Genomic DNA, 22,155 nt, shown 5'->3' with positions numbered 1-22,155 from the left:
TTATGAGACCTAACATCTAGAATCTTAGTAATAAAACAAATATGATTTAAATAAAATAGTTAAGGATGTGCTAATTTATACAGGTGGTCCATGACTTACGATGGTTCGACTTACAATTTTTTGACTTTACGATGATGAGCTGATGATAGACATTCAGTAGAAACCATACTACAGATTTAGATTTTTTTCCCCCCCAGGCAAGCGATACTCTCTTGCGATGCTGGGCAGCGGCAACGATCCACACCTCCCAGTCTGTCACGCAGAGGTGTCATGCCTACAGCCTCGCGCATGACGCCCACACCTGTCACCGATCAGAGAGAACAGGTATAAAGGAACCGTGGCGGCACACCTGCTCGCGAAACCTCGTCTTGACCAACCGCATCTCCAGTGCGTCTCCGTGACCAGTGGTTTTCTCCCTCCCTCTTCCTCGTTCCTGCCTTCGCTATGGACCTTTGCTTGCTTCTCGACCACGTCATTGCCCGACCCATGCCTGTCCCCGAAAATGGTGTTTGCCTACCCCTTTTGTTGCATCTTTAGTAAAACACACCTGCATTTGGGTTCAACACCACCACCTCACCTTCGCGATGACAAGAGGTGTGTATTAGTTGTATTAGAAGCATTTTCAACTTACAATGGGTTTTGTGGAACGCAACCCCATCGTAAGTCGGGGCCAGCTGTATTAAAATACAAACAGAAAAAGCTACATTGTTCTCACATATAACTTCATCCATGACCTTAACCCTTAAAACAGTAACCTGTACAATTATGGTTATGTATACAGACATTAAGTGCAGTACTGAGACTTGCCTCCCCACCCCAGACGGTCAAAAACCATAGAGACAAGAATCAGCAGGTGTGCTATTTAATCATATTTACGCCCAATCCATGACATAGCCTCCTACCTGTAGGTTCCACATCCACATTTTCCCAGTGTCTCCCTCCCTCTCTGTATCCCTCTGACATTAAACAGGAGTCCCATCTTTCGGTGGAGCCTCTTCTCTTGTAGTGCTTCCCCCATCTGGTCCCTGTCCCTTGGAATGGGGGTCCACAGTTTTAGCCCTGCCCTCTACTACCCTTTCCGGGGGCAGAGGAGTGGTGGCTTGTGCCTCGGCAGCATTATTCCCACCCTCCTCCACAGGAAGAGATCCACCGTCCTGCGACAGCTGCCCCTCTCTTGAATGGAGAGAATCCTCCACCTCAGCTTCTGCCCCGACATCACCGGCCTGCATCAGGAGGGCTGCTTTCTCCTTCTCCGGGGTTGATGGTTCACCCTCCTGTGCCGCCTGGAGTATTTCTTGGGCATGAGGCACTTCCTCTAGGGGCTGCAGTGTGTCCCCCTGGGTCAGTGCTGCCCCATCACGGGGCAAAACAAACCCCATTTTTTTCCCTCCACTTCCTATTGCCTCCTCAGGGGGCAATGTGACCCCCACCTTGGCCCCACTCTCTAGACCCTCCCTGTGCAGCCAGTCCATCTTCTGTCGGTGCTGGCGAATCGCGTCATCAACCCGAGCATCAATCATAGCCTCTGTTAGCACCCCATCTTCGGAGGAATACGCAGCTGCCTGTGGAGGGGGGGGCAGGGGGAAGGGGGGGTGAGCCATCGAGTGCACAGGTGCGGCCTCCTTTCGGGGCAAACGCAGACACAATCTGCATCGAGTCCAGTTCTATTTCAGTACAGACTCTTTGTACGGAAAACACACGTCAGTAATACGAAAAATACATGGCGAGCATGGCAAGAAACCCAGGTTTTCATGCTTCGTTCATGCATCATGAGTCATTTATTAACATTGCAGTAGCCGCGAATCCCCCCTCCCCCGCCCTTCTGCAGCAGTTGCGTCTAGCACACAGATTGAGAACCCACCTGCCAAGCAACTCCAAGCTTGGAGATTTCTCGGCCAGACATGCCGTCCACACGCTGGGCGATCTCTGAGCACTTCTCCCCATAATCAAACTGGGCCAACTTCAGCCTCCTGCAGGAACCCAGAAATAAGCAGGTGTCATAAATCACTGCATGTCTGAGATTTTCCTCCCTGCTTCATGCAAGTCAACCTACACCTTAGTACCTTCCACCTTTCTGGGCTGCAAACACACTAAAGCGTGTGATAAAACTAAGCGAACATCATGTGTAAAATCTGTAAGCATCTGCTCTGCAGCCTTTACACCCCATCTTCAAATGTACGGTATGCGTTTGTCCACTTATGACTGTCTACAGAGAATCTTAAAATCCAAAGAGGAAAATTGGTCCTAGTACACCCAAATATAGAGTCAAAGAGTTTTTGCGCATTTCCTGAAATACGTCACAGTGTAAACTTGTTTATGTTCAATTTACAGAGTGATAAGTTAAAATAAAAATAATGGATAGGATTTGGGGATCATTTGCCATCAGGTATATTCAGTTCATATGGAAGAGTCTGTAGGTCCGTTGCCAAACCGTGTGCTCAAAAGCCCATTGACGACTTCACATGTCCTATATACCGACTTGTAAGGCAGTGGTTATTTACCATGAAACTACATCTACGTCACCATGAATCTACTATCCACTTACAATTGTTTAAACATTTATACAGTTGGGTAATGTTACTGGTGGAATTTTGGATAAGAACCTTGCTCAACAGTACTACAGTTGGAGGTGGGATTTGAACCTGTGCCCTTTGGGTGTAAAGGCAGTAACGTTAACCACTACGCTACCAGCTGCCCCCAAAACCTTATGTTGCATTTTCTTAGTAGGTAGATGTAGTACAGAAGCAGTGACCAGCCGCAGGAAATGACAGTCAATAAGCAACAATGGGCTGCAACTACAGCTGAAACACAAATTCGTCATTAGGTCTGTACTTACTGCCTGCCCCCGGTAGCTGGCTCCAGCACGTATCGGTCAAAGTACAGGCGCACCAACCGCTCCCGCTCGTCTGGGCCCGGCAGGGCAAAGTTCACAATCTCGTCGATGCGGTCGTTGATGGCCCAGTCAAACTGCTCCGGCTGGTTACTCGCCAGCACCAGCATGAACCTGGACTCGGAGCACAACACGATTTCAGAATGACGCGAAGCGACAAGAGCACCTCGTCAACAAGGCCGTGCCCGAGACCCCTCACTGACTTGTTGCTCTGTTCTCCTGTACGGTAGAGGAACGCATTTAAAGTGGCCCTCAGGTCTTCGCTGATCTTCTCCTGCAAGAGCATAAGAAGCAAGACCCCACCATGTGTCACTCAACGTGAGTCATCACATGACTCATTGCAGCTGCAGACACAATTTAAGGCAACTAATAGCGATTTCCTTCTGCCCATCTACAGGGGGTTGAGCACATCTAATGTTCACCAGGGTGCGTTTCAGGATGGTACGCAGATGCAAACGCAGACACGTGCGTACATGCACTCACAGTGGCTCTCTTACGCAGGAATGCGTCAGCTTCGTCTACGAAGAGCAGGAGGCTGCAGGAGACAGGACAATCTGAGACTAAGCAGGCAACGTGGGCAGGAAAAGCCGTGTTGCTGTGTACCGTCGGCTGTCTACGGGTGCCTCGTACCCACGGCGGCTGGTGTTGGCCCAGTCAAAGACCTTGTGCATTGCGGTCACACCTTCACGGGCCATGGGAGCAACATCTCCGCCTGTCATAATGGCGTAATCCATCCCAGAATGCACGGCCAGCTTCTGCTCCAAACAGACACAGCAGTTATGCTCAAAACTGCCAGTAGTCACACAACAGACATGCAGTCAAGAACAGACTGGAATCGAAGGACATTTCTTCAACAGCAGTTAAAATTTAAAATAAAATTTAAAAAATACTGAACAAGTGGATAAAACTCTATGGTTAAACTGTGTGACAAGACACACTATCCAGACTGAGGTAAAACAACTATATGCTCATATTCATAAAGCAGCCCTTGAAATACTAGGCTTTCGACTGTATTATGAACACAGCGTTACGTATCTTGCGGAAAATTAAACCACGGCAACACTGAGAATTTGGCTGGTGGAAGTGTTAAGATCCCAGAGCAGAAATTAAATTTTGCTGTTCACTCAGAATATCAATCATGCTGTAGTTGCAAGTTTTCAAATATAACCCAAGTGTCACTTTGCAGAGAACTTATGGCATTTTCTAGCCCTCTCCTCCTCCTGTTTTGGTAATGCTGAACATCTGGACATCACCGGCCCCCAAGGGTCTCCATCCACTAAGGCTACAGTGCTGGAAACCGTGCATCCAGGGCATGGGTGAATCACTGCAGAAGATCTGTTCCTCCACATTTAGCAGGTGGCCAAATAAACCACGGATAGATGCAGAGAAGCAAAGCCCGGCTATTCTTACTCATCACCTTCTGCGCTACGCTTCACCCACAACCTTGCAGATTTACCGTATATTACTTAGCACACAAAAAAGCATATATTGTCATTGTGATTATATTATATGTTGAAGTCTGAACTGGAGGTATACCTTGGCAAAGAGAGTCTTTCCAGTCCCGGGTGGCCCATACATGAGGATGTTCCGGTAAAGCCCTCGGTTTTGCCGCGTGTTACGAGTCGCGATGGCGATGTCACGCACGCGCTCCTCCAGCTTGGGCTGTCAGGAGAGGAGCGCAGGTGTTACTTGAGACACGGTCACCGTGGCACATCTGAAGCACAGCGTTGCCCGTGGATGATACTGTGGATGTGGCTGTATTTCTTACACTGAGCACCACCCCCTCCAGGGCATCCTGGGGCTTACTGCTCAGACGCTTCGCCATCTGTGGGGGAGCGAGAACACAAAAGAGATCCGTTTGCCCCTGAACGGCCACACCGGAACAGAGTGCACACAACCAGGTGCCCCCCCCCCAAGGATGCTGCCTTCCCCAGAACTCTTCCACCCTTATGGAACGGCTAAACTACACTAAGAAATTATTAATTATGATTCCATACATTCATTTAGCTGACACTTTCATCCAAAGCCACTTACAATATTTGTATACTAAACTATTTTATTAGCTATTGCAAGGTGACAGCTCTACCCGCTACTCTCCCTTAGAATGCAACTAAAGGACCACAATCCATGAATAAATAATAAACCATAAGCCATTTAAAAATGGAGGTACTTAACATACTAGTATATTTACACAAATACTGAATTGTAGTACTCCTCCCCAAAACAAGGTAATTCACACCGATAATATACAGCCTCTATAGAAACACAGCAGTACTTATATCTGCACTTGTTCTAAAGTGCTAGCCTCTGTGGATAACTGGAGGAAAAAAAAAAAAAAAAAAAACGGTAAAACATGGCGAATATGTTCTGGACCTTGATGGGGTGTTTGACTGCCTCAATCACAGTGAACCTGGACGTCTCCCGGACCAGAGAGGGCTTCCCCAGACGGGCTTCGATGTAGCGGCCGGCCACAGCCGTGGCATTGCGTGCCGAGTATATGCCCACAGCCAACAGCGTGAGCCCCGCCACCTGCGTAAAAAACGGTGGTGGGGGAAGAGCAGTAGGTGGGATGAGAAGGTGGTTGGGGTGTGATGGGACAAGACTGGAACAATGAAGCCTTGGCAGCCAGTGGTGGCCCAGCAGTAATGACAAACTTACAGTAGCAGTGACTTTGTCCCAGTCAGAGATGAAGGCCTGGAAACCCTCTCCAAACACAGCGCCTGCCGTCCTGACACACAGGGACAAGTACACAGTCACCTCATGTCTTGTCCACCTCTTACCACCTTTCTCCAGTCACCCTCTGAAAGAGCTTACAGTACATTTACATTTATTCACCTAGCAGATGCTTTTCTCCAAAGTAACTTACTATGTTAAGCCATTTACAATTATTTACCCATTTGTACAGATGGGTAATTTTACTGGAGCAATTTGGGGTAAGTACCTTGCTCAAGGGTGCCACAGCTGGGATTCGAACCTGTGACCTTTGGGTCCCAAGGCAGCAGTGCTAATTGAAAATTTCCAGAAGCTGATGAATATTAGACACGTTAGAGGTTACATAAAAGTAACAGGCTACAGAGCACAGTCACGCTGCATATGATGAACGACTGTTGAAAATGGAATAAGTCTAAAGGTTTTTTCCTTTTTTTAAAATCATTATACCTCTTTCTGAGTTATCAATCACTACACCTTTTTTTTTTTTTCTCTTTCTTTCTCCAAACAGAACCTACCTTCAAGGTCATCTGTATTATTAAGCTTTTATTGATTTTAACATAGTGTTTGGATTTACAAACCGCTCCCAATTGCGTTTGTAAATTGAGCACTGGTGTGTTTTAATTTCAAAACTTATTTAGTTAGTGTTATTTTCAAAGCAAGGATATACTGCCCTCTGAAGCTGTTCATGGATTTCACTGTTTAAAGTGAAAAAATTAGACATTGATATTTTTCTACTTATTTAGATGGTTGGTTACACGTATATGCAGGTATGCATATGTCATACGTATGTATGTATCCCACGTTGTATGCTGCTGCAACCGAAGTCGATTTCCCTCTGGGATTAATAAAATTTTTCATTCATTCATTCATTCATTCGAAAATTCTTGTGCTTTACCAACAATACCTAAATAATGCCATTTCCATAATACACCCACTAGAGACTCAGTAACCTTTCCACTAGGCAGTGTTTCGTGCAGCTGGACTGATTTTTGACCATTCCATCAGATTATAAACACATATTCCTGAGATGCATATGTCGACCTTTCGGTCACTAGTGAATTCACCGAGCGCTATGCGAAGGCAGGTGTTGTACCCCCTCACCGTATGGTCTCCAGCACGGTCTGCCGGTGCTCGGCAGCCTTCAGTCGGATCTGCTCACGGATGATGTCGGCGTTCTCCCGCTCGACCTTCCCGCGGGCCTTGGCCTCTGCTTCCACGCGCATCATCTCATTCTTGTGCCGCAGTTCCATCTCGTGCTCAATGGTGGCTGCAGGGTGTAGGATCGGGACGGGAGAAGCGGTTATAGGTTCGGTAAGGCGCACACGACAAAGGGCGATCAAACCCCCCCAAGAGGAGAGGGCAAATTCATTGTCCCAAGGGAACTATGATGCACCTCTTCTCATGGCCTCCTGCTTCTGGACAGACTCCTCTTGTTTGCGCAAATTCTCCTCATTGAGAGCTTGCTGCAGAGAAGACAGACATGATGATACTTAACTGTAAGCGCTTTGCTCAAGGGTACCATGGCTAGAGGTGGGATTCAAACCTGTAACCTAGAGCTCCAGCTACCATGCTATTAGCTGCCCCCCAGTATTCAACTATTGCACTACCATGTGGTAAAGTTGTAGTGTAGTGATCAGAACTACTGCCTTTGGACCCCAAGGTCGCAGGTTCGATCCCCACCTCTGGCTGTAGTACCGTTGAGCAAGGTACTTACCCTAAATTGCTCCAGCAAAGTTACCCAGGTGTATAAATGGATAAATTATTACAAGCTTGTACTAACTGTAACCTTAACATTGTAAGTCGCTTTGAAGAAAAGCATCAGCTAAATTAATAAAAGTGAAAAGGCGATGGGTCTCACCGGTCACTTGTTTCACACAAAGGTGAGTCTCACCTGCTGCCTCAGCTGGTCCTCATAGCGCTGCCTGGCCAGCTTGTCCTGGTACTGTGCTCTCTAGTGGTGGTAGAAGGACAGTGAGCCGAAAGACCTTTGCAAACCCCTCAGCAAAGACATCATAACAGGTGCGCAGGGGTCCAGCCTAGGAAGAGGGCCTCACTGTGCCCTCCGAGAGCCATTTCCTGCCTGTGCTCCCTCACCGCTTGGTTCTGCTTGGTCTCCTCCGTCAGCGTTTTCCTCCTCTCTTCTGCTTGGATCCGGATCTGTTCTCCCTTTAGCTGCTCTACGGCAGCTTCGTATTCCTGAAAGGAGGATGGGAGGATTTCAGGACATCCATTATAAATTTAATTATTCTACAACCTTTAATCTAAAGTTTGGAAAAAACACAGTTAGTTTAAAAAAAAAAAAACTGCAGCCCACGTTAAAGCAGGCCAGCAGCTTGAGGGACAAGACTTTGAAATATAATACTTCCCCACCTCTGCATCCTGTAGCACCTTCTCATAGGTTTTAATTTATACAGGGCTAAAAGTGAAGAGAGGGCCAGTCATGTATTCTAGAACATGGCATTACTGCTTCAGGCTCACCGGGGCACGTAAAGTCACGACACAGTTACGGTGATTATGACTAGTAATTATTAGGAGGTTGCTAAAGCAACACTGGCCCAACCTTCATTTTGCTCTGATGCTCCAGCTGCACAGTCTGCTCCTGCATGCGGGCCAACTCTAGTGCTTCCTTCGCATGGCCTGCAGGAGACAGGAGGGCAATGAGGCCAACAAGCACTCACATTTTGACATCACTGATACGAAACATATATTCAACAACTGCAAAAAAAAGAAAATATATAATATATATTGGATTACTCTTTTATATTTACTTTTTAAGAATCATTCAGCAGTCTAACTAGGGTGGCATGGTGGTACAGCGAGTAGCGCTGCAGTCTCACAGCACCTGGGTCGTATGACAGGACAAGAGTTTGATCCCCACTCAGTCTGTGTGGAGTTTGTATGTTCTCCCCTTGTCTGTATGGGTTTCTTCCGGGTGCTCTGGTTTCCTCCCATACTCCAAAGACATGCTGTTCAGATTCCCCCATAGTGTGTGAGTGATAGAGGGAGTGTGTGTGTTCCACTGATGTATGGATGAGTGACCCAGTGTAAGTAGTGTATCTAGCAGTGTAAGTCACCTTGGTGAATAAGGTGTGTGAGCTGATACTACGCAGAGTTCATTGGAAGTTGCTTTGGAGAAAAGCATCTGCTAAATAAATACATGTAATGTAACTACACCTCCATTGCACTGTTTTAACTTGCAGCCTCGCTCTATTTTCGCAACCAGCTTGTCTTTTACATTACAAGTTTTTTTATTCAGTGATTACCAAAAACATGGAGAAGTTTGGTGAAAGCAGAGCTTGATGAATGAGCCACAGCTTCCCCATGACTACCACCTTTGAACCTTTTACTCATCATTGAGTGAAAGTCCAATGAATGAACATCAGTCTGAGAAAGAGCAGCGGGCACAGGAGGAATGAGTTGTCCCTCGCCTTCCACACACACCGATGAGCGAGATACGATACCCAGGCCCCAATCATCATCCTGATTCATCCATTCATTCATCTCAGCATGCATCATGTCATGTGCATGATGTGTGGCACGCGGACAGCACCCATTCATAAATCACTGTAGTACAGAGAGTACTCCAGTAAGATTTGTCTTAGAGTCTCATGCCCTTTCAAGCCGGGACACTTACGGGACCTGTCGAGCTCCTTGGCTGCCTGCGCCGCCCGCTCCAGCCCGGTGGGGTCGAAGTTGCTCCATTTGTCCTTGGGTTTATCCCCGCTACCTCCACTCGAACCCCCGGCCGGCGGAGGGGGTGGCGATGGTATAGGAAGATCCGGAGGCGGGCCGGACTGTCCCTTGTTCAGCCCAAACAGCCAAGACATGGTGTGGCGGATGAAATGTCGAGGACTTGGTTCCGAGAAGGCGTTGGATTCTCGGGTCGGGTCTATGAAGATTACGAATTACTGTCACACTTCGCCTACCTCCACACTCGTGTCACGTTAGTCTTTCTGCGCATGCTCCACTCCACCCCCTCCAACGAAACGCCGCGCTACAATTGGCCGGCGAAAGCCTTGAAACTTCCTATTGGTTGCCAATGAAAATGACGTGTTTCGTAGCCGCCGAGGGGGTCATAACGTACCGGAAGCAAAAAGAAATTCAGGAAAAAAGACATAATTATGGTAAAAAATTGCAGCCTTTGTAGTACTGTTACAGGGGGGCGCAGTGGGTTTGGCCGGGTCTTGTTCTCAGACAATGTGTGTCTGTATATCGTACTGCTGACAATTTTCTGTAAGTGATGTCGCATTTCCAGTTACATTTTCACACAGCAAGTTGTACTTATTTTAAAATGAATATCGTGCGCGTGGAATAGGAACGCACTCTCTGTACGAGTGACGTTTCGTAGTAGGAAAAACATAAAACAACAAGTTTACGGAGCGCTGCGTGTATTTCTGTCATTGTTACTTCCTTTCAAAAGTGTATTAAGGGAAAGAGGTCATAACTGTTTTCGGTATTTATATATACTTTTCAAATACCAGAATAATGATTTTTTTTTTCTACGCGGAAAGAAGGTGCAAGAAACTTTGACAAATACATATATATTTAATAAAAAAAAAAGAAAAAAAAAACTTTACTAACAATCTTAGGTTTTGTATATTTTGTATACAACCGATGTTGTATATTTACATGACAATACAATAAGCCACCACCAACCAGTCTTCTTTCTGAATACGGCATCCGTCGAGCACCCAGGGATCAAATTGTGACAAGTTAGTTCCCATTCCTGACTTTAAACTCAAAGACAGTCCCACAGCAGCAAAAATTCCCCTCTTCACTGATCAGAGTATCAGCGGGAGTACATAACTGAGGACCGATGTTGCAGTGAACAGTTTGCCAGACAGCAGGAAGCACACTGTGACAGGTCAGTGTGACTGGACGATACGAGAAAAGACACCAGGCGGCTCTTTGCCATCGCCAAGGGCATCCCGGAGCCCCTCTTCCCTCCGTGCCTTAGCCAGAGCAACAAGTGACTGGAAAGATCGTGGCTCGGTTATGGCTAAGTCACACAGCACTCGTCTGTTCACCTCGACACCAGTCTGTGGGACAGAAAAGAAAAGAGAAAAGTAGCAGTAACGGAAAAACCACAAAAGTTTATTGCCAGAAAGGCATGATGTATATGAAAGAAATGAAAAAAGCAGTTTTAAACAGTGAAACGTGTTTCGTCGCAACAAACACTTCAGTACATGATGCAGGAGTTGAAAGAGCAGCGATATTGTCTCAACAACCAATCAAAAATGGTGAAATAACATTACCAAATTAAGCATTTTCTAATAAAAGAATATAATGCAACGTCAAAGTCACGATTTAATAAAATGGGTTGTTGTGCATTACTTTACTATATGGTTTCCCTTCACAATTTTGTAAAGTGCAAAATTCAAGGCAAAATCTGGGGGGGAAAAAAACTGTTTGAGCTTATTTCAAAACTTACACGTATATTTAAGAGGGGATTAAAAATGTGAAATTTCACAAATCCCTAAAATTGCATTGCAGCTCAGTTGATTCATTTAGAAAATGTCCATTTTCTGCAAGGTCAACAAAACCCCATGCTGGATTGTATTTGTACAGGTGTGTTAAAAAAAAAAAAAAAAAGCCAGTCGTGTGCAATGTTTTATACGTATGTTTTCAGTTAAATTCTCCCTTTTACTTGCTTACCTTACTGTATTTCATGGCCAACATGTACCTTATATTTCTTCCCAACATTTATTAAAATGTTTAAAACAGGTCTGTTACATTATCTCAAATATGAAAATATAAAATATTTGTGTCAATTACATCAATGTGAAATAATACTATAAGGGTCCACATGATCTACTGCATATAAATAGATATGCTTCTGATATCTGATTGTAAAGACCAAGGAGTACAACTGTAAAAAAACAAGGAGGTGCCTGTCAGCCAGTAACAGGCAGTATAAAAACAGCAGGTACATTTACATTTTCCATTTAACAGACGCTTTTCTCCAAAGTGACGTACATCTCAGATAATACAATTTGTTCATTACATTAAGAGAAAGAAAGACATAGTTGCAGATGTGTGATTCTTAAGTACAGTCAGGTTGTTTCTTTCCACCATATGCACCACTATTCTTCACATGAGCAGCTGCATAAAACTCAGAATACACAATTCCTGATCACCTTCCTACAATTTTTTTTTGGGAGATACACAAACGTTTACATACAGTACGAAGTATACTGACCTTCACCAGGTTGCACACGAGAACGGGGTACTTCATCCCGTGTTCCCGAGTACCAGCAGCAATACGGGAGATCCAAAGCTGAGAGACACAACGATCATTTGCTTACCACTTTGATGGCAAATAAATTTGCTATTTATTAATCTCCATAAGTTAAAGTTATGCTCAGTATCCCCAGTACTAAACAGCCATCTCAATTTATCACACAATTCCTTTTATATGAAAATTACAGCCAAGATAAACTGTTACGCAGGGGGTGTGGTGGCGCAGTGGCACAGTGGGTTGGACCGGGTCCTGCTCTCCGGTGGGTCTGGGGTTCGAGTCCTGCTTCGGGTGCCTTGCAATGGCCTGGCATCCCGTCCTGGGTGTGTCCCCTCCCCCTCCAGCCTTTCGCCCTGTGTTGCCGGGTTAGGCTCTGGCTCCCCGAGACCCCATGCGAGACAAGCGATTCAGACGATGATGATGATGATGATAAATTGTTACCTTTCTCATCACTCTTCGTTTTTTCTGTCGCCCCTTGGTTGCATAGACGAAGGCCCGTCGCACAGCCCTCACAGCGAGCCTGAAACAACGGTTCTTCCTGCCTCGAAAGTGCTGAGACAGACAGATGCACAAGTCAATAAGAGATTTTTCAACACCAGGAGTAACAGGGTGCACAAAAGTAGTAGAGAGACAAAGAACATATTAAAGTGTATACAACCTAGGCTATAGAAATAGACAGTTCTTGAATATGCATACTAAAATTAGCTATGTAATAGCTGCCTTCTAAAATAATTCAAAATGTACAAACTAAGCGCACTAGTAGTACCATAACCATGGCATTCTCCTTCCTTGGCATCTCGGATGTCCATCCTAACTTAGCCTAACGACGTGTCGAGCAGCTTCCTCGTGTGACACTGATGTGTAACCGTATGTACCTTGCTTTCCCCGGATCTCGCCCGAGTTACACACATGTGTTGCTATGTACCAGGCAGATGCTAGTGAACAACCGTTGACTGTGTTGTGCCCGACGGCGCCGGTACTTACCCGAGCGTGTTTCAGCACCTCCTGGACCCTCCACCAGCGATCTGGGCCCCGATTCCGAATCCAACGGGACAGAGTGAGGAAGACCATGGTGTTTTCTACGACAGCCTTCTTAAAAGTTTTTTTTTTTTAAATTAATTCATGTATTTTTTTTTTTTCTCCGCCCACGATTCTGAATGACCTCTACCTAGCCCAACTTAGCTGTGCTCCATAGGATGCACCCACAGCCCGTGCAAGAAATAACGCCGTGGCGCGTAAAAATGACGCAATGCTGTGGCGCTAGGAATTGTGGGCGAGCGGAAGTGCAGACAAGCCGGAGCCGCGATGTCTGCGGTGTGTTTGGGGTTGAGTCGGTGCGGCGCGGCGGTGTTTCGTTCCCTCGTAGGGACGCTGGTGAGTCGGGGAAGTCAGCAGTGGAGCTTTGCGCGCCTGTACGACGGCAGGCGCCCGTTTAAACACCTGTTAGTTCGTGACATTTTGTTTCTCTGCATCTCATGACGACGTACGCCGGTAATGTGGATGAACAAGTCTGGTATCCGCCACAGTTTTAAATAATTAGGCTAACTGAAACTAAGGTGTGTATTTCTGTGGAGTCAGTGGACCATAGCTTTGCTGCTTTTGCAAACGTTATCTTAACGTGACATTGAAGCACGGCTATTATAATCGCGTTTTTTCGGTAAGCCTAGGCTTGGTTACTTTTTTTATTAATAATAATATAGTGACAAATTAATTTGTCAGTAACATTACTATGGCAATATATAATTATGTTATAATAATTATATTGTAACGACCCACGTCACTGTGGAGTTTCATGTTCGAGCGGGATAACGGGTTTATTCTAAGTATTTGAGTAGTGCTAGTGGTTCTCAACCCTTAAGTTTGGAACTAAAGCCCCCCCCAAACCTCTCCTATTGTGGCACCCCCCCCATGACTAGATAGATAATTTTTTTTTTTTCGATTTTTTGTTCTTTGTACTTTTTTAAATTTATGTTTTTTTTTTCTTTTAAAACTATAAAGGACAATAGTGGAACATGCCATTAATTCATCAAAAATGTTTTTGAACACTTTGTAACATTGCGCGTAACGTGATGTGCAAACTGGGACGTAGGGTGCATTTCGTTAGCCATGCCTTTATAAATTAGTCACCTGCGCTTGCTTCTTTTTACAAAGAAGCACAATGCGCGGTTCAATGTTGGACAGCGAAGTCTGAGGTCATCCTCCATCTGCAGGCGATTTCGGTATTTTGTTTTCAACGCAGTCAATTTTGAAAACCCGGCCTCGCACAAATAAGTTGAGGCGAATGGAAGCAGCAATTTAACGGCGGCGTAAGACAACTGAGGATATTCAGTCATCACAGTCAACCAAAACGAAGGCGGAGAGCAAGAGCTATAGAGATGTCTTAATCTGATGTCGCTCTTTAATTCAACTAACTGCTCCTCCATGTCAGTTGATAGCTCTTTTCCTGGGCAACTGAAGGGGTCTCTGACCCAAGCAAACGAACTGAAATCCTCAGTGAAATAACGGACGAATTGTTGTTTCAGTCCATCGACGTGTTGAGCGACTGTATTAATCGAAGGGGAGATATTTATCCCTGTCTCTTGCACACAGTCAGCAAAGTTGGGAAACGTCAACATTTTTATTTATCAACCGATCACGCCAAAGATCCAATTTGCCAACGAATGCAATGACTTTTTCTGAAAGAAGCAAAATGTTTGCATCTCTCCCTTGCATCGAGCTGTTCAACAAATTCAACCTTTCGAAAATGTCTACCAGGTATGACAACAACGCTAAATACAGGGGGTCGTCCAGGTAACGCGCAAGGTCGGACTTCGCACCAACTAGAAACGCCTTCACTTCTGAACGCAATTCATAGAGGCGATGTAAAATCCGACCTCTGGAGAGCCAGCGCACCTCAGTGTGAAATAGGAGCTGCTCATGTTCGGCTCCCGTTTCCTGACAAAGCGAGGAAAACAAGCGTGCATGTAATGGCCGTGCTTTGATAAAATTGACCATTTGCACTGCCCGTTTTAAAACGGATTCAAGAGACTCGGGCATTTGCTTTGATGCAAGAGATTCGCGATGAATCATACGGTGGGTCCATTTGGCTAATTGGGCTAAATGTAGGACACGAGTGACCAGGCCACTAACCCTCCCCGTCATGGAATGCGCCCCGTCCGTGCATATGCCAACAGAGCTACCCCATGACATGCCTGCATCCCGTATATATCCACCCAGAACATCAAATAGTGCCTCGCCAGTTGTGTGCGCTGGAAGAGACCGACAGAAAAGAATGTCCTCCTCAATATTCCCATTTTTAATATATCTGACATACGTAAGCAACTGTGCATAGTACTGGCTTTGCATGATGTTAGCTAGCAACTGCTCCTTAATGTCATTTGCCATGTCAGATATGCGGCGACTAACGGTGTCATTAGAAAGGGGGATGTCACCAATCTGATGTGCGAAATTCTCCCCAGACATGACTTGGCAGATATCTTTAGCAGCAGGTAAGATAAGCGCCTCGGCAATTGTGTGAGATTTTCCTAATCTAGCAACTCGTTGTGAGACACAGTAGGACGCTTCTAGGCACTTGTTTGACATTGACGTGTGTTTGCTGATGGTGCGTTTCTGCTGTGTAAGGCAAGATAACTTTAATTTGAAAAAGTCTAAGGGTTTGTCTTTAAGTTTTGGGTGTTTAGTTTCTAAATGGCGCTTCAACTTGCATGGCTTCATGCTATCATTTGCCAGCAAATCTGCGCATATAACACACTGGGGCAGCGGTTCAGCATCTGTCCCAGCCACTGTAAAGCCAAACTGAAGATTGCTCTCGTCATATTTTCTTGTTTTAGACTTTTTAGCTGGAGGTGCTGACGACGGACCATCGCCACAACTCCTTTTAGCACGTGTGATGAACTTATCCATACCAACTTATCACCATGGATTAGTTCGACTGGTATCTCTGACGTTCTGACTCGTGTCTACACTGCCAGCTATACATAAAAGGCGGGCTTAAGCTCCGCCTCTCCAACTCAGAAAGAAAATGCAGAGGGAGAAGGAATGCGTTTTTAAAATATTTTAAAATATTTTTTAAATTATATTTTTTTAAATAATGAAGAGATTTTTACAGTTTTTTCATTTTTATGCACATTATAATTGAAAAGCAATAAAATACACTGAGTACCCAAATGATGACCTGTCTCTGTGCTTTTTTTCTTGGAAACAATTTGCACCCCCCCTCCGATCTCTCCACGCCCCCCCTGCTGAGAACCAAGGTATTTGAGGATTGTGGGTCAAATGTTAAGTAAGTCTTCAACCGCTGTCAGGACTCACAGGGAGTGTAAGGGGGTGTCTGTCTGGTATGACAGGGAGGAAAGCTTCAATGGCGTTAAGAAGGCTGGGGTTTTGGGACAAGAGGATTATTACATTAGATTATTTAATCTTATTACAAGTGAGCCATTTCAAAATAGAGTTCAAAATTAAAGAAATCTTTAATTGTGAAAAGCTTTTTTGGCTTCTGTAAGTTATGATCTATAGCTGAAAAATAAGAATTTAAAATAAATGTCACTGTATATTTCAGCACACTCATTCTTCAGGGACAAGTGGTCCCCTTCTTAAAAATACCAACAGTCATATTTTTATTCCTTTGTATACAGTATGCCAATGTCTAGATATTGTCTGTATGTGTTTAGCATTTATTCCAAAGCATCTCAGAGAACAACACAAAAAGTGCATTGCACCAGCAGAAGGAGAGGTTTGGAAGCAGATGTGATTCCTGAGTACAGTCTGTTTCAAACTGTACTTTTATAGTCGTCATGTTACCAGGTAACAACGTGTTTAAGGTCATGGACTTGTAACATGAAGGTTGCTGGCTGAAGTCCTGAAACAGCTTGCTGTTGTACAAATTCCTCTGACTGAGGTCTGTTTTAATTATAGTTTAAATGTCTGCAAGGATACGCTTATATATCTAAAACATATTTAAGTGTAACTGTTTTATATATTTTTTCAGTTTAGTGTAATTAAAGATGAAATCTTTTACTTCTGCTTCACTTAGTTGACTTTTAGAGTTGGTTGCCCTTTAACTTGCTTTGTATAATGTAGATATTTTGACAGTAACATGGAGGTACTATAAGTGTGCGATGTTGATGTTAGCATCACTTATTTTCTTTGTGAGAATATAGTTTACAATGTGCCTCATTAGCAGATAGCTTTCTTATGTTTAACTGGTGGAGAATGATTAGGGTTCTATTCTGTTGTTCATCTAAAATCTGTTTTGATTTTGTTGAATATATTTTAAACACTTATGGATTTATTTATATATACTTTAGGGACAGCTGGTAGTGTAGTGGTTACAGTTAATGCCTTTACATCTAAAGGTCACAGGTTCAATCCCTGTATGTAGTACCCTTGAGCAAGGTACTTACCCTCAATTGCTCCAGTAACAATGACCCAGCCAAATAAATGAGTAAATAATTGTAAGCTTAACACTGCAAGTCACTTTGGAGAAAAGTGTCAACTAAATGAATAAATGTGAAATCGCGTTCCAGTCCTGAACTGGATTGTGATGGCTAACATTGTGATAACTCAGAAACAGTCCTGCCACTCTCCTCCTTCACCCTGCAGGCCATGCGCTCTGCCCAGACAATGGCTGTCCCGGCAGCACAGTTGAGGATTAAGAAGTTCCAGGTGTATCGCTGGGACCCAGACACCGCCGGAGACAAGCCACGCATGCAGACCTATGAGGTTGACCTCAACACGTAAGTAGAAGTAGGGAATTTGGGTTGTACCAACCACATTTAATTGGTCAAACTTCAGCACTTATTAAAATGTATTTTAAAAAGATTGAATCCTCTTATGTTTAATAAAGGGTGCATATGTTTAATCAGTCAATTTCAACATTAATCGGCTTTGCTTTACATTGTTTCTGGTGGTGCCAAATGACTAGTGAGTGCTCTGAAGTGTGTCGTCGATAACTTGGAGGTGAGATTACACTTACTTTTCATCTGCATTGATCTGCCGTTATGAACTGTAATTAATCTTGTGTTTTTACAGTTTTTCTGTTGCTGTTTAGACACAGTTTAGTTGCTGGTAATGGTGTGCAGAACTTTAAAACAGCTGCTGACCAGTTGTATAAAACAGATTCAGACAACAGTTTAGGCAGGTGCAAGTGGTGACACTGGTGTGTAAGAGCCAGGAAAGGGAAAAAGAGAACTGTGTTGTAGTTATTTTTGGCTATGCTGAGAAAAATAGCCATATTTTACTTCCTTGTATCAGTCACCTTCTGCTTACTTCTGGTAACGGAATACCCAAACAGATGGGAAAGGTTTTTGTTCCTCTCTGTTTTTGACTTGTAGTAGCCTTGTCATAAGAATTGAGATAAGGCATTTTGCAAAACCATGTTCTGAATGCTGCTAACAGCAATATTTACTGACTTTCTAGTTGTAAATCCAAACTAAAGTCCAGGTGGCCATTATATGCTATGTAGAATCACAGTACACTTCATTGCCAAGCACCAACCGACCAATATAGAAAGTGGTACTTCTGTTTACCCTGAATTGTGGGTCACTTAGAACACATGTCTGTTTCAAGTTCAAAGGTGGTAGCTTTAACCACTACACTACCTGCAGCCTCCTGATGGAGACTGAATCAACATCCCGTATTATTCCTAAGGGGTGTTGTACTTCTAATTTTTGCTTAAGATATTAATTCCTCTTTATATGGCTTTCATTTGGGTGTAGATTTGTTTGCGCAATATATCCTCTTGTTGTCTGTGTTCATAAGGTCTGTTGAGTAATATTTTATTATCTTTACTAAAAGTTAGTGAGTCTGTGGAATAAAAGGACCTTCTTGTTCTGCTGATAGTGTGTGTGCAGTATATATATCTTGGTCTGATTACTTGACTGACCAGGCCATCTTCCTCCAGTTGTGGGCCCATGGCGCTCGACGCCCTGATCAAGATCAAGAATGAGATGGACCCCACACTCACGTTCAGACGCTCCTGCAGAGAGGGTGAGGAAAGAGGCACTGGACACTGAATTTCAAATAGGGTTTATTTACCTGTTACTACAGTACATGACCACCTGGAGTCTGACACCATAGACACAGTATGATATTTATGCTCGCAAAGGCTAAAGGTTCCTTTAATATCCACAGTTGCATTTTCATTAAGTATTAAACTTTACATCTCAGAGTAACGCTTCTAAATACAGTTACTATTATGAATTTATCAACAGCAAATGGTCCCACACAGTACATTAGTGTCCATAGTGACCAAAACTACACTATGCTTGCAAATGGTTTGAGTACTGTCAGTTTTTCTTACACTGTGTGTGTGTGTGTGTGTGTGTGTGTGTGTGTGAGCGACAGGAATTTGTGGCTCATGTGCTATGAACATCAATGGGGGTAACACACTAGCCTGCCTGAACAAGATAGACACCAACATCAGCAAGGTCACCAGAATCTACCCACTGCCACACATGTATGTTGTGAAGGACCTGGTGCCTGTGAGTTTTTCATCCATGAGATGTGTAATGGAATCAGCAGGAATAAGTATTTAAACATGATGAACTGTGTATCGATGTGGTGCTTGTCTGCCTCTGTGTTCCAGGACATGAGTAACTTCTATTATCAGTACAAGTCTATAGAACCCTACCTGAAAAAGAGGGGTGAGTCCAATCAGGGCAAGGAGCAGTACCTGCAAACAGTGGAGGATCGGCAGAAACTGGTACGCTCAGCCAGAAACCTTGTCCTCAGTTTTGATTGATCAGGAACAATAGAGAATTTGTTTTGGCTCTGGATCCAATACTGTCTGTTATCCAAAGAGCTTTAATAACATGTACACACTTTAAAATAGTAAAAACCAGTGATGTAGCAATTTGTTTATCCCTAAATTAAGAATATAAACCATTTTATAAAATTCTTGCAGAAACTGTGGAGTCAACAATGGTGGGGGATTAATAGGAGTAAAAAAAGTTGGTGTTTTTGTGCTTTTGTAAAGAAGGCAAATATTTACAAAACGTAAATATATTTCCATGCTCATAAACTGCTAGTTACATTCCCACTGCTTTGATTGTTAGCAGTTACTAGTTGCCTTTGCTGCTGTGTGTGATTTCCATCTGTTTGTCTGGAATTCCAGACTGCAAGAGCCCTTCTAGTGTTGTCAGTCACTCTTACTTTCATTTATCTGCATTTTGCACACTACATTTAGGGCTGTAGATGTTTTTGTTGTTTAGGAATCATAATGCATGTGTAACAAAACTCTGTGTACGTGGAACCAGTTACTAAATGGAGGAAAGTTCAGAGAAACTTAAAGCCTTTTCTCTGTCCAGGATGGATTGTATGAGTGCATTCTGTGTGCCTGCTGTAGTACCAGCTGCCCAAGTTATTGGTGGAATGGAGATAAGTACCTGGGACCTGCTGTCCTCATGCAGGTTTGTGTAGTTCTTTGGTGTAATGCTCTCCAGTTGGCACGACAAGGCATACTGAGGCAATCAGCCAGGGTGTTCAATCAGTGATGGAATCTCACCCGCACCCCCCATGTAGGCATACCGCTGGATGATCGACTCACGTGACGATTTCACAGAAGAGCGTCTCTCCAAGCTGCAGGACCCTTTTTCCCTGTACCGATGTCACACCATCATGAACTGCACCAAGACATGCCCCAAGGTAGTGTAGATTAACAGCTCCTCCTTGCTCTTGCCAAGTGCAAAGCTGATGTACTTCTTTCTAACAGCTCTATAATATGGCAGTGTTTGTGTTCAGGTTTTTTTCTGTCTTTTATTAGTTTAAAATTAATTTTACATTTATACATTTGTATAATTGTCTTCAGCTTTTACTGTCTTTTTATTGTACCTCTTAATAGCATAAATTCATTGTAGTTTTGTGTTACTACCGTATTGCTTATCTTATACTCCTTTTTTAGGGCCTGAATCCCGGCAAGGCCATAGCAGAAATCAAGAAGATGATGGCTACTTATAAGCAGAAGGAAATAACTCCATGAAAACTGATCTTAAGAGCTCACTGATGTCTCCCATCCTCCTTGCAAATGAATAATGCAGTTGTTTCCTTCAGCCACAAATAAACATATATTGTCAGGGGATTCATTTTGCAGATTGACTTGATTGATTGTCTTTGGAGATTTACTTTACTTTCACTTTCATTAATAAACAGTCCAATATGGATTGTGCAGGATATATGGAAGAGTAAAGATGGCTGTAATGGTATATAGGAAGTGTCTGGAGTGTTTATAGTGTGCAAGGATAGAGTGCTAATAGTGTGACATCACAGGTGTATTGTTGTGACAACAAACGTCAAGATAAATAAAATCAATGTGTGTTGTTCTGTTCTGGCTCTCTGGACTGGCTACTGCATATTAAGATTAAGGTACAACAGGTACAACCTACAAAGGTACAGCACCGAATCGGTCTGTGGGGTTAAGATGTTGATACCAGATTTAACCCTACTACTAGGATGTCACAACAGAAATCAAAACTAGGTTTGCTTGAGACTTTCATGTCTGCAGCTATGTCTTCTGAATGTAATGCATAAATTGTACTTTTGCTGAGATATATGTCGCTTTTGACAAAAGCCCCTGCTAAATGAATAAATGTACATGTAAATAAAAACAGGCACGTTACTAACTTCTCCACTTCTTGGTTCTCGGAACTTTCTTCTTTATCGGTTTCTACTCTTTTCATGGAAGCAGAAGCAGCTAACTCCCAACTTCTTACTGACCTCATTTTATATCATATCTTACACATACAGGCATCACCTCGCTCAGCACGTATTTGGTCACTTCTGGGTGTCAAACAAGCTTGTTTGTTAGTACTTGTTGTACTTAGTTAAGTCACAACGCATTCTCAGCATAGATTTTAATTTTTAAACATGTCTAATCAAATCAAATATTTAGGTCATTTTTAGATCAAATTTAACACCATACTTCATGCATCACAGTCATCATCCAACTACTGAAATCACGATACATTCAAAAGGACAATTACACAGTATCAATAAATCGTCGGACTCCGATAAAGTACTCATGACTTTCAGTATCTGCCGTCAATATCATATATTAAAATTACACTATGACTAAAGAAAAACAAAATTAAATACAACAATAAAATATTGTCAATAACAACACTCTAAAAAAGTATTAAACATCAACAATACTCAAGTGCAAGAGGTGGGACCCCTCACTGGAACCTGAAAAACGGAACCTTGGAGGGGACTCCACCTGGGACAAATCAACAACCAATACACCTGAATGGTCTGGTCCCAATGGGGGGCGGAGGGGGGTTAACCTTCTCTACCTTTTTGTGGCGTGCCCATCAAAACAGAA

The 22,155-nt window shown here is 43.6% G+C and overlaps 3 protein-coding genes across 4 annotated transcripts; 1 reads left to right on the top strand and 2 right to left on the bottom strand.

Annotated features, from left to right (window-relative positions):
* Nucleotides 1-794: 794 nt before the first annotated feature.
* Nucleotides 795-9,555, bottom strand: atad3 (ATPase family AAA domain containing 3). The gene is made up of 16 exons (XM_018733023.2): nt 9,237-9,555; nt 8,163-8,239; nt 7,697-7,798; nt 7,494-7,553; nt 6,996-7,065; nt 6,704-6,869; nt 5,549-5,618; nt 5,264-5,419; nt 4,659-4,715; nt 4,427-4,552; nt 3,521-3,645; nt 3,374-3,425; nt 3,094-3,164; nt 2,837-3,004; nt 1,862-1,970; nt 795-1,562 (listed from the first exon to the last, which is right to left on the bottom strand). Exons 1-16 carry the CDS (start codon nt 9,427-9,429, stop codon nt 963-965), a joined length of 2,202 nt encoding a protein of 733 aa, XP_018588539.1. The 5' UTR covers nt 9,430-9,555; the 3' UTR covers nt 795-962.
* Nucleotides 9,556-10,169: 614 nt separating this feature from the next.
* Nucleotides 10,170-12,946, bottom strand: mrpl20 (mitochondrial ribosomal protein L20). Its single transcript, XM_018733027.1, has 4 exons — nt 12,825-12,946; nt 12,282-12,392; nt 11,802-11,879; nt 10,170-10,641 (listed from the first exon to the last, which is right to left on the bottom strand). Exons 1-4 carry the CDS (start codon nt 12,909-12,911, stop codon nt 10,468-10,470), a joined length of 450 nt encoding a protein of 149 aa, XP_018588543.1. The 5' UTR covers nt 12,912-12,946; the 3' UTR covers nt 10,170-10,467.
* A 177-nt stretch (nt 12,947-13,123) lies between these two features.
* Nucleotides 13,124-21,162, top strand: sdhb (succinate dehydrogenase complex, subunit B, iron sulfur (Ip)). 2 transcript variants are annotated; one of them, XM_018733008.2, is made up of 8 exons: nt 13,124-13,214; nt 17,442-17,575; nt 18,742-18,827; nt 19,185-19,321; nt 19,426-19,542; nt 20,147-20,248; nt 20,361-20,483; nt 20,740-21,162. In XM_018733008.2, the coding sequence occupies exons 1-8, from the start codon at nt 13,146-13,148 to the stop codon at nt 20,815-20,817; spliced, it is 846 nt and encodes a 281-aa protein (XP_018588524.2). In that variant the 5' UTR covers nt 13,124-13,145; the 3' UTR covers nt 20,818-21,162. The 2 variants fall into 2 exon arrangements, with proteins under 2 accessions (XP_018588524.2, XP_018588525.2); XM_018733009.2 differs by lacking the exon at nt 13,124-13,214 and adding an exon at nt 15,993-16,122.
* The last annotated feature ends 993 nt before the right edge of the window (nt 21,163-22,155 follow it).

This window comes from Scleropages formosus, chromosome 2 (genome assembly GCF_900964775.1).
Source record: "Scleropages formosus chromosome 2, fSclFor1.1, whole genome shotgun sequence".
NCBI classification, from domain to species: domain Eukaryota; kingdom Metazoa; phylum Chordata; class Actinopteri; order Osteoglossiformes; family Osteoglossidae; genus Scleropages; species Scleropages formosus.
Note: the sequence above shows the minus strand (reverse complement) of the source record. Positions and strands in the feature narration are given on the sequence as shown.

Excerpts from the sequence above, each read along its gene's own strand:
- mrpl20 (XM_018733027.1), bottom strand. The coding sequence starts at position 12,911 with ATGGTCTTCCTCACTCTGTCCCGTTGGATTCGGAATCGGGGCCCAGAT. Across the intron at positions 12,393-12,824 it reads AGGTGCTGAAACACGCTCGG|CACTTTCGAGGCAGGAAGAA; the intron begins GTAAGTACCGGC and ends TGTCTGTCTCAG. Across the intron at positions 10,642-11,801 it reads TCGTGTGCAACCTGGTGAAG|ACTGGTGTCGAGGTGAACAG; the intron begins GTCAGTATACTT and ends TCTGTCCCACAG.
- sdhb (XM_018733008.2), top strand. The coding sequence starts at position 13,146 with ATGTCTGCGGTGTGTTTGGGGTTGAGTCGGTGCGGCGCGGCGGTGTTT. Across the intron at positions 18,828-19,184 it reads CAGACGCTCCTGCAGAGAGG|GAATTTGTGGCTCATGTGCT; the intron begins GTGAGGAAAGAG and ends TGTGAGCGACAG. Across the intron at positions 20,249-20,360 it reads GACCTGCTGTCCTCATGCAG|GCATACCGCTGGATGATCGA; the intron begins GTTTGTGTAGTT and ends CCCCCCATGTAG.
- atad3 (XM_018733023.2), bottom strand. The coding sequence starts at position 9,429 with ATGTCTTGGCTGTTTGGGCTGAACAAGGGACAGTCCGGCCCGCCTCCG. Across the intron at positions 7,799-8,162 it reads AGCATCAGAGCAAAATGAAG|GAATACGAAGCTGCCGTAGA; the intron begins GTTGGGCCAGTG and ends TCCTCCTTTCAG. Across the intron at positions 3,005-3,093 it reads ACAGGAGAACAGAGCAACAA|GTTCATGCTGGTGCTGGCGA; the intron begins GTCAGTGAGGGG and ends CTCCGAGTCCAG.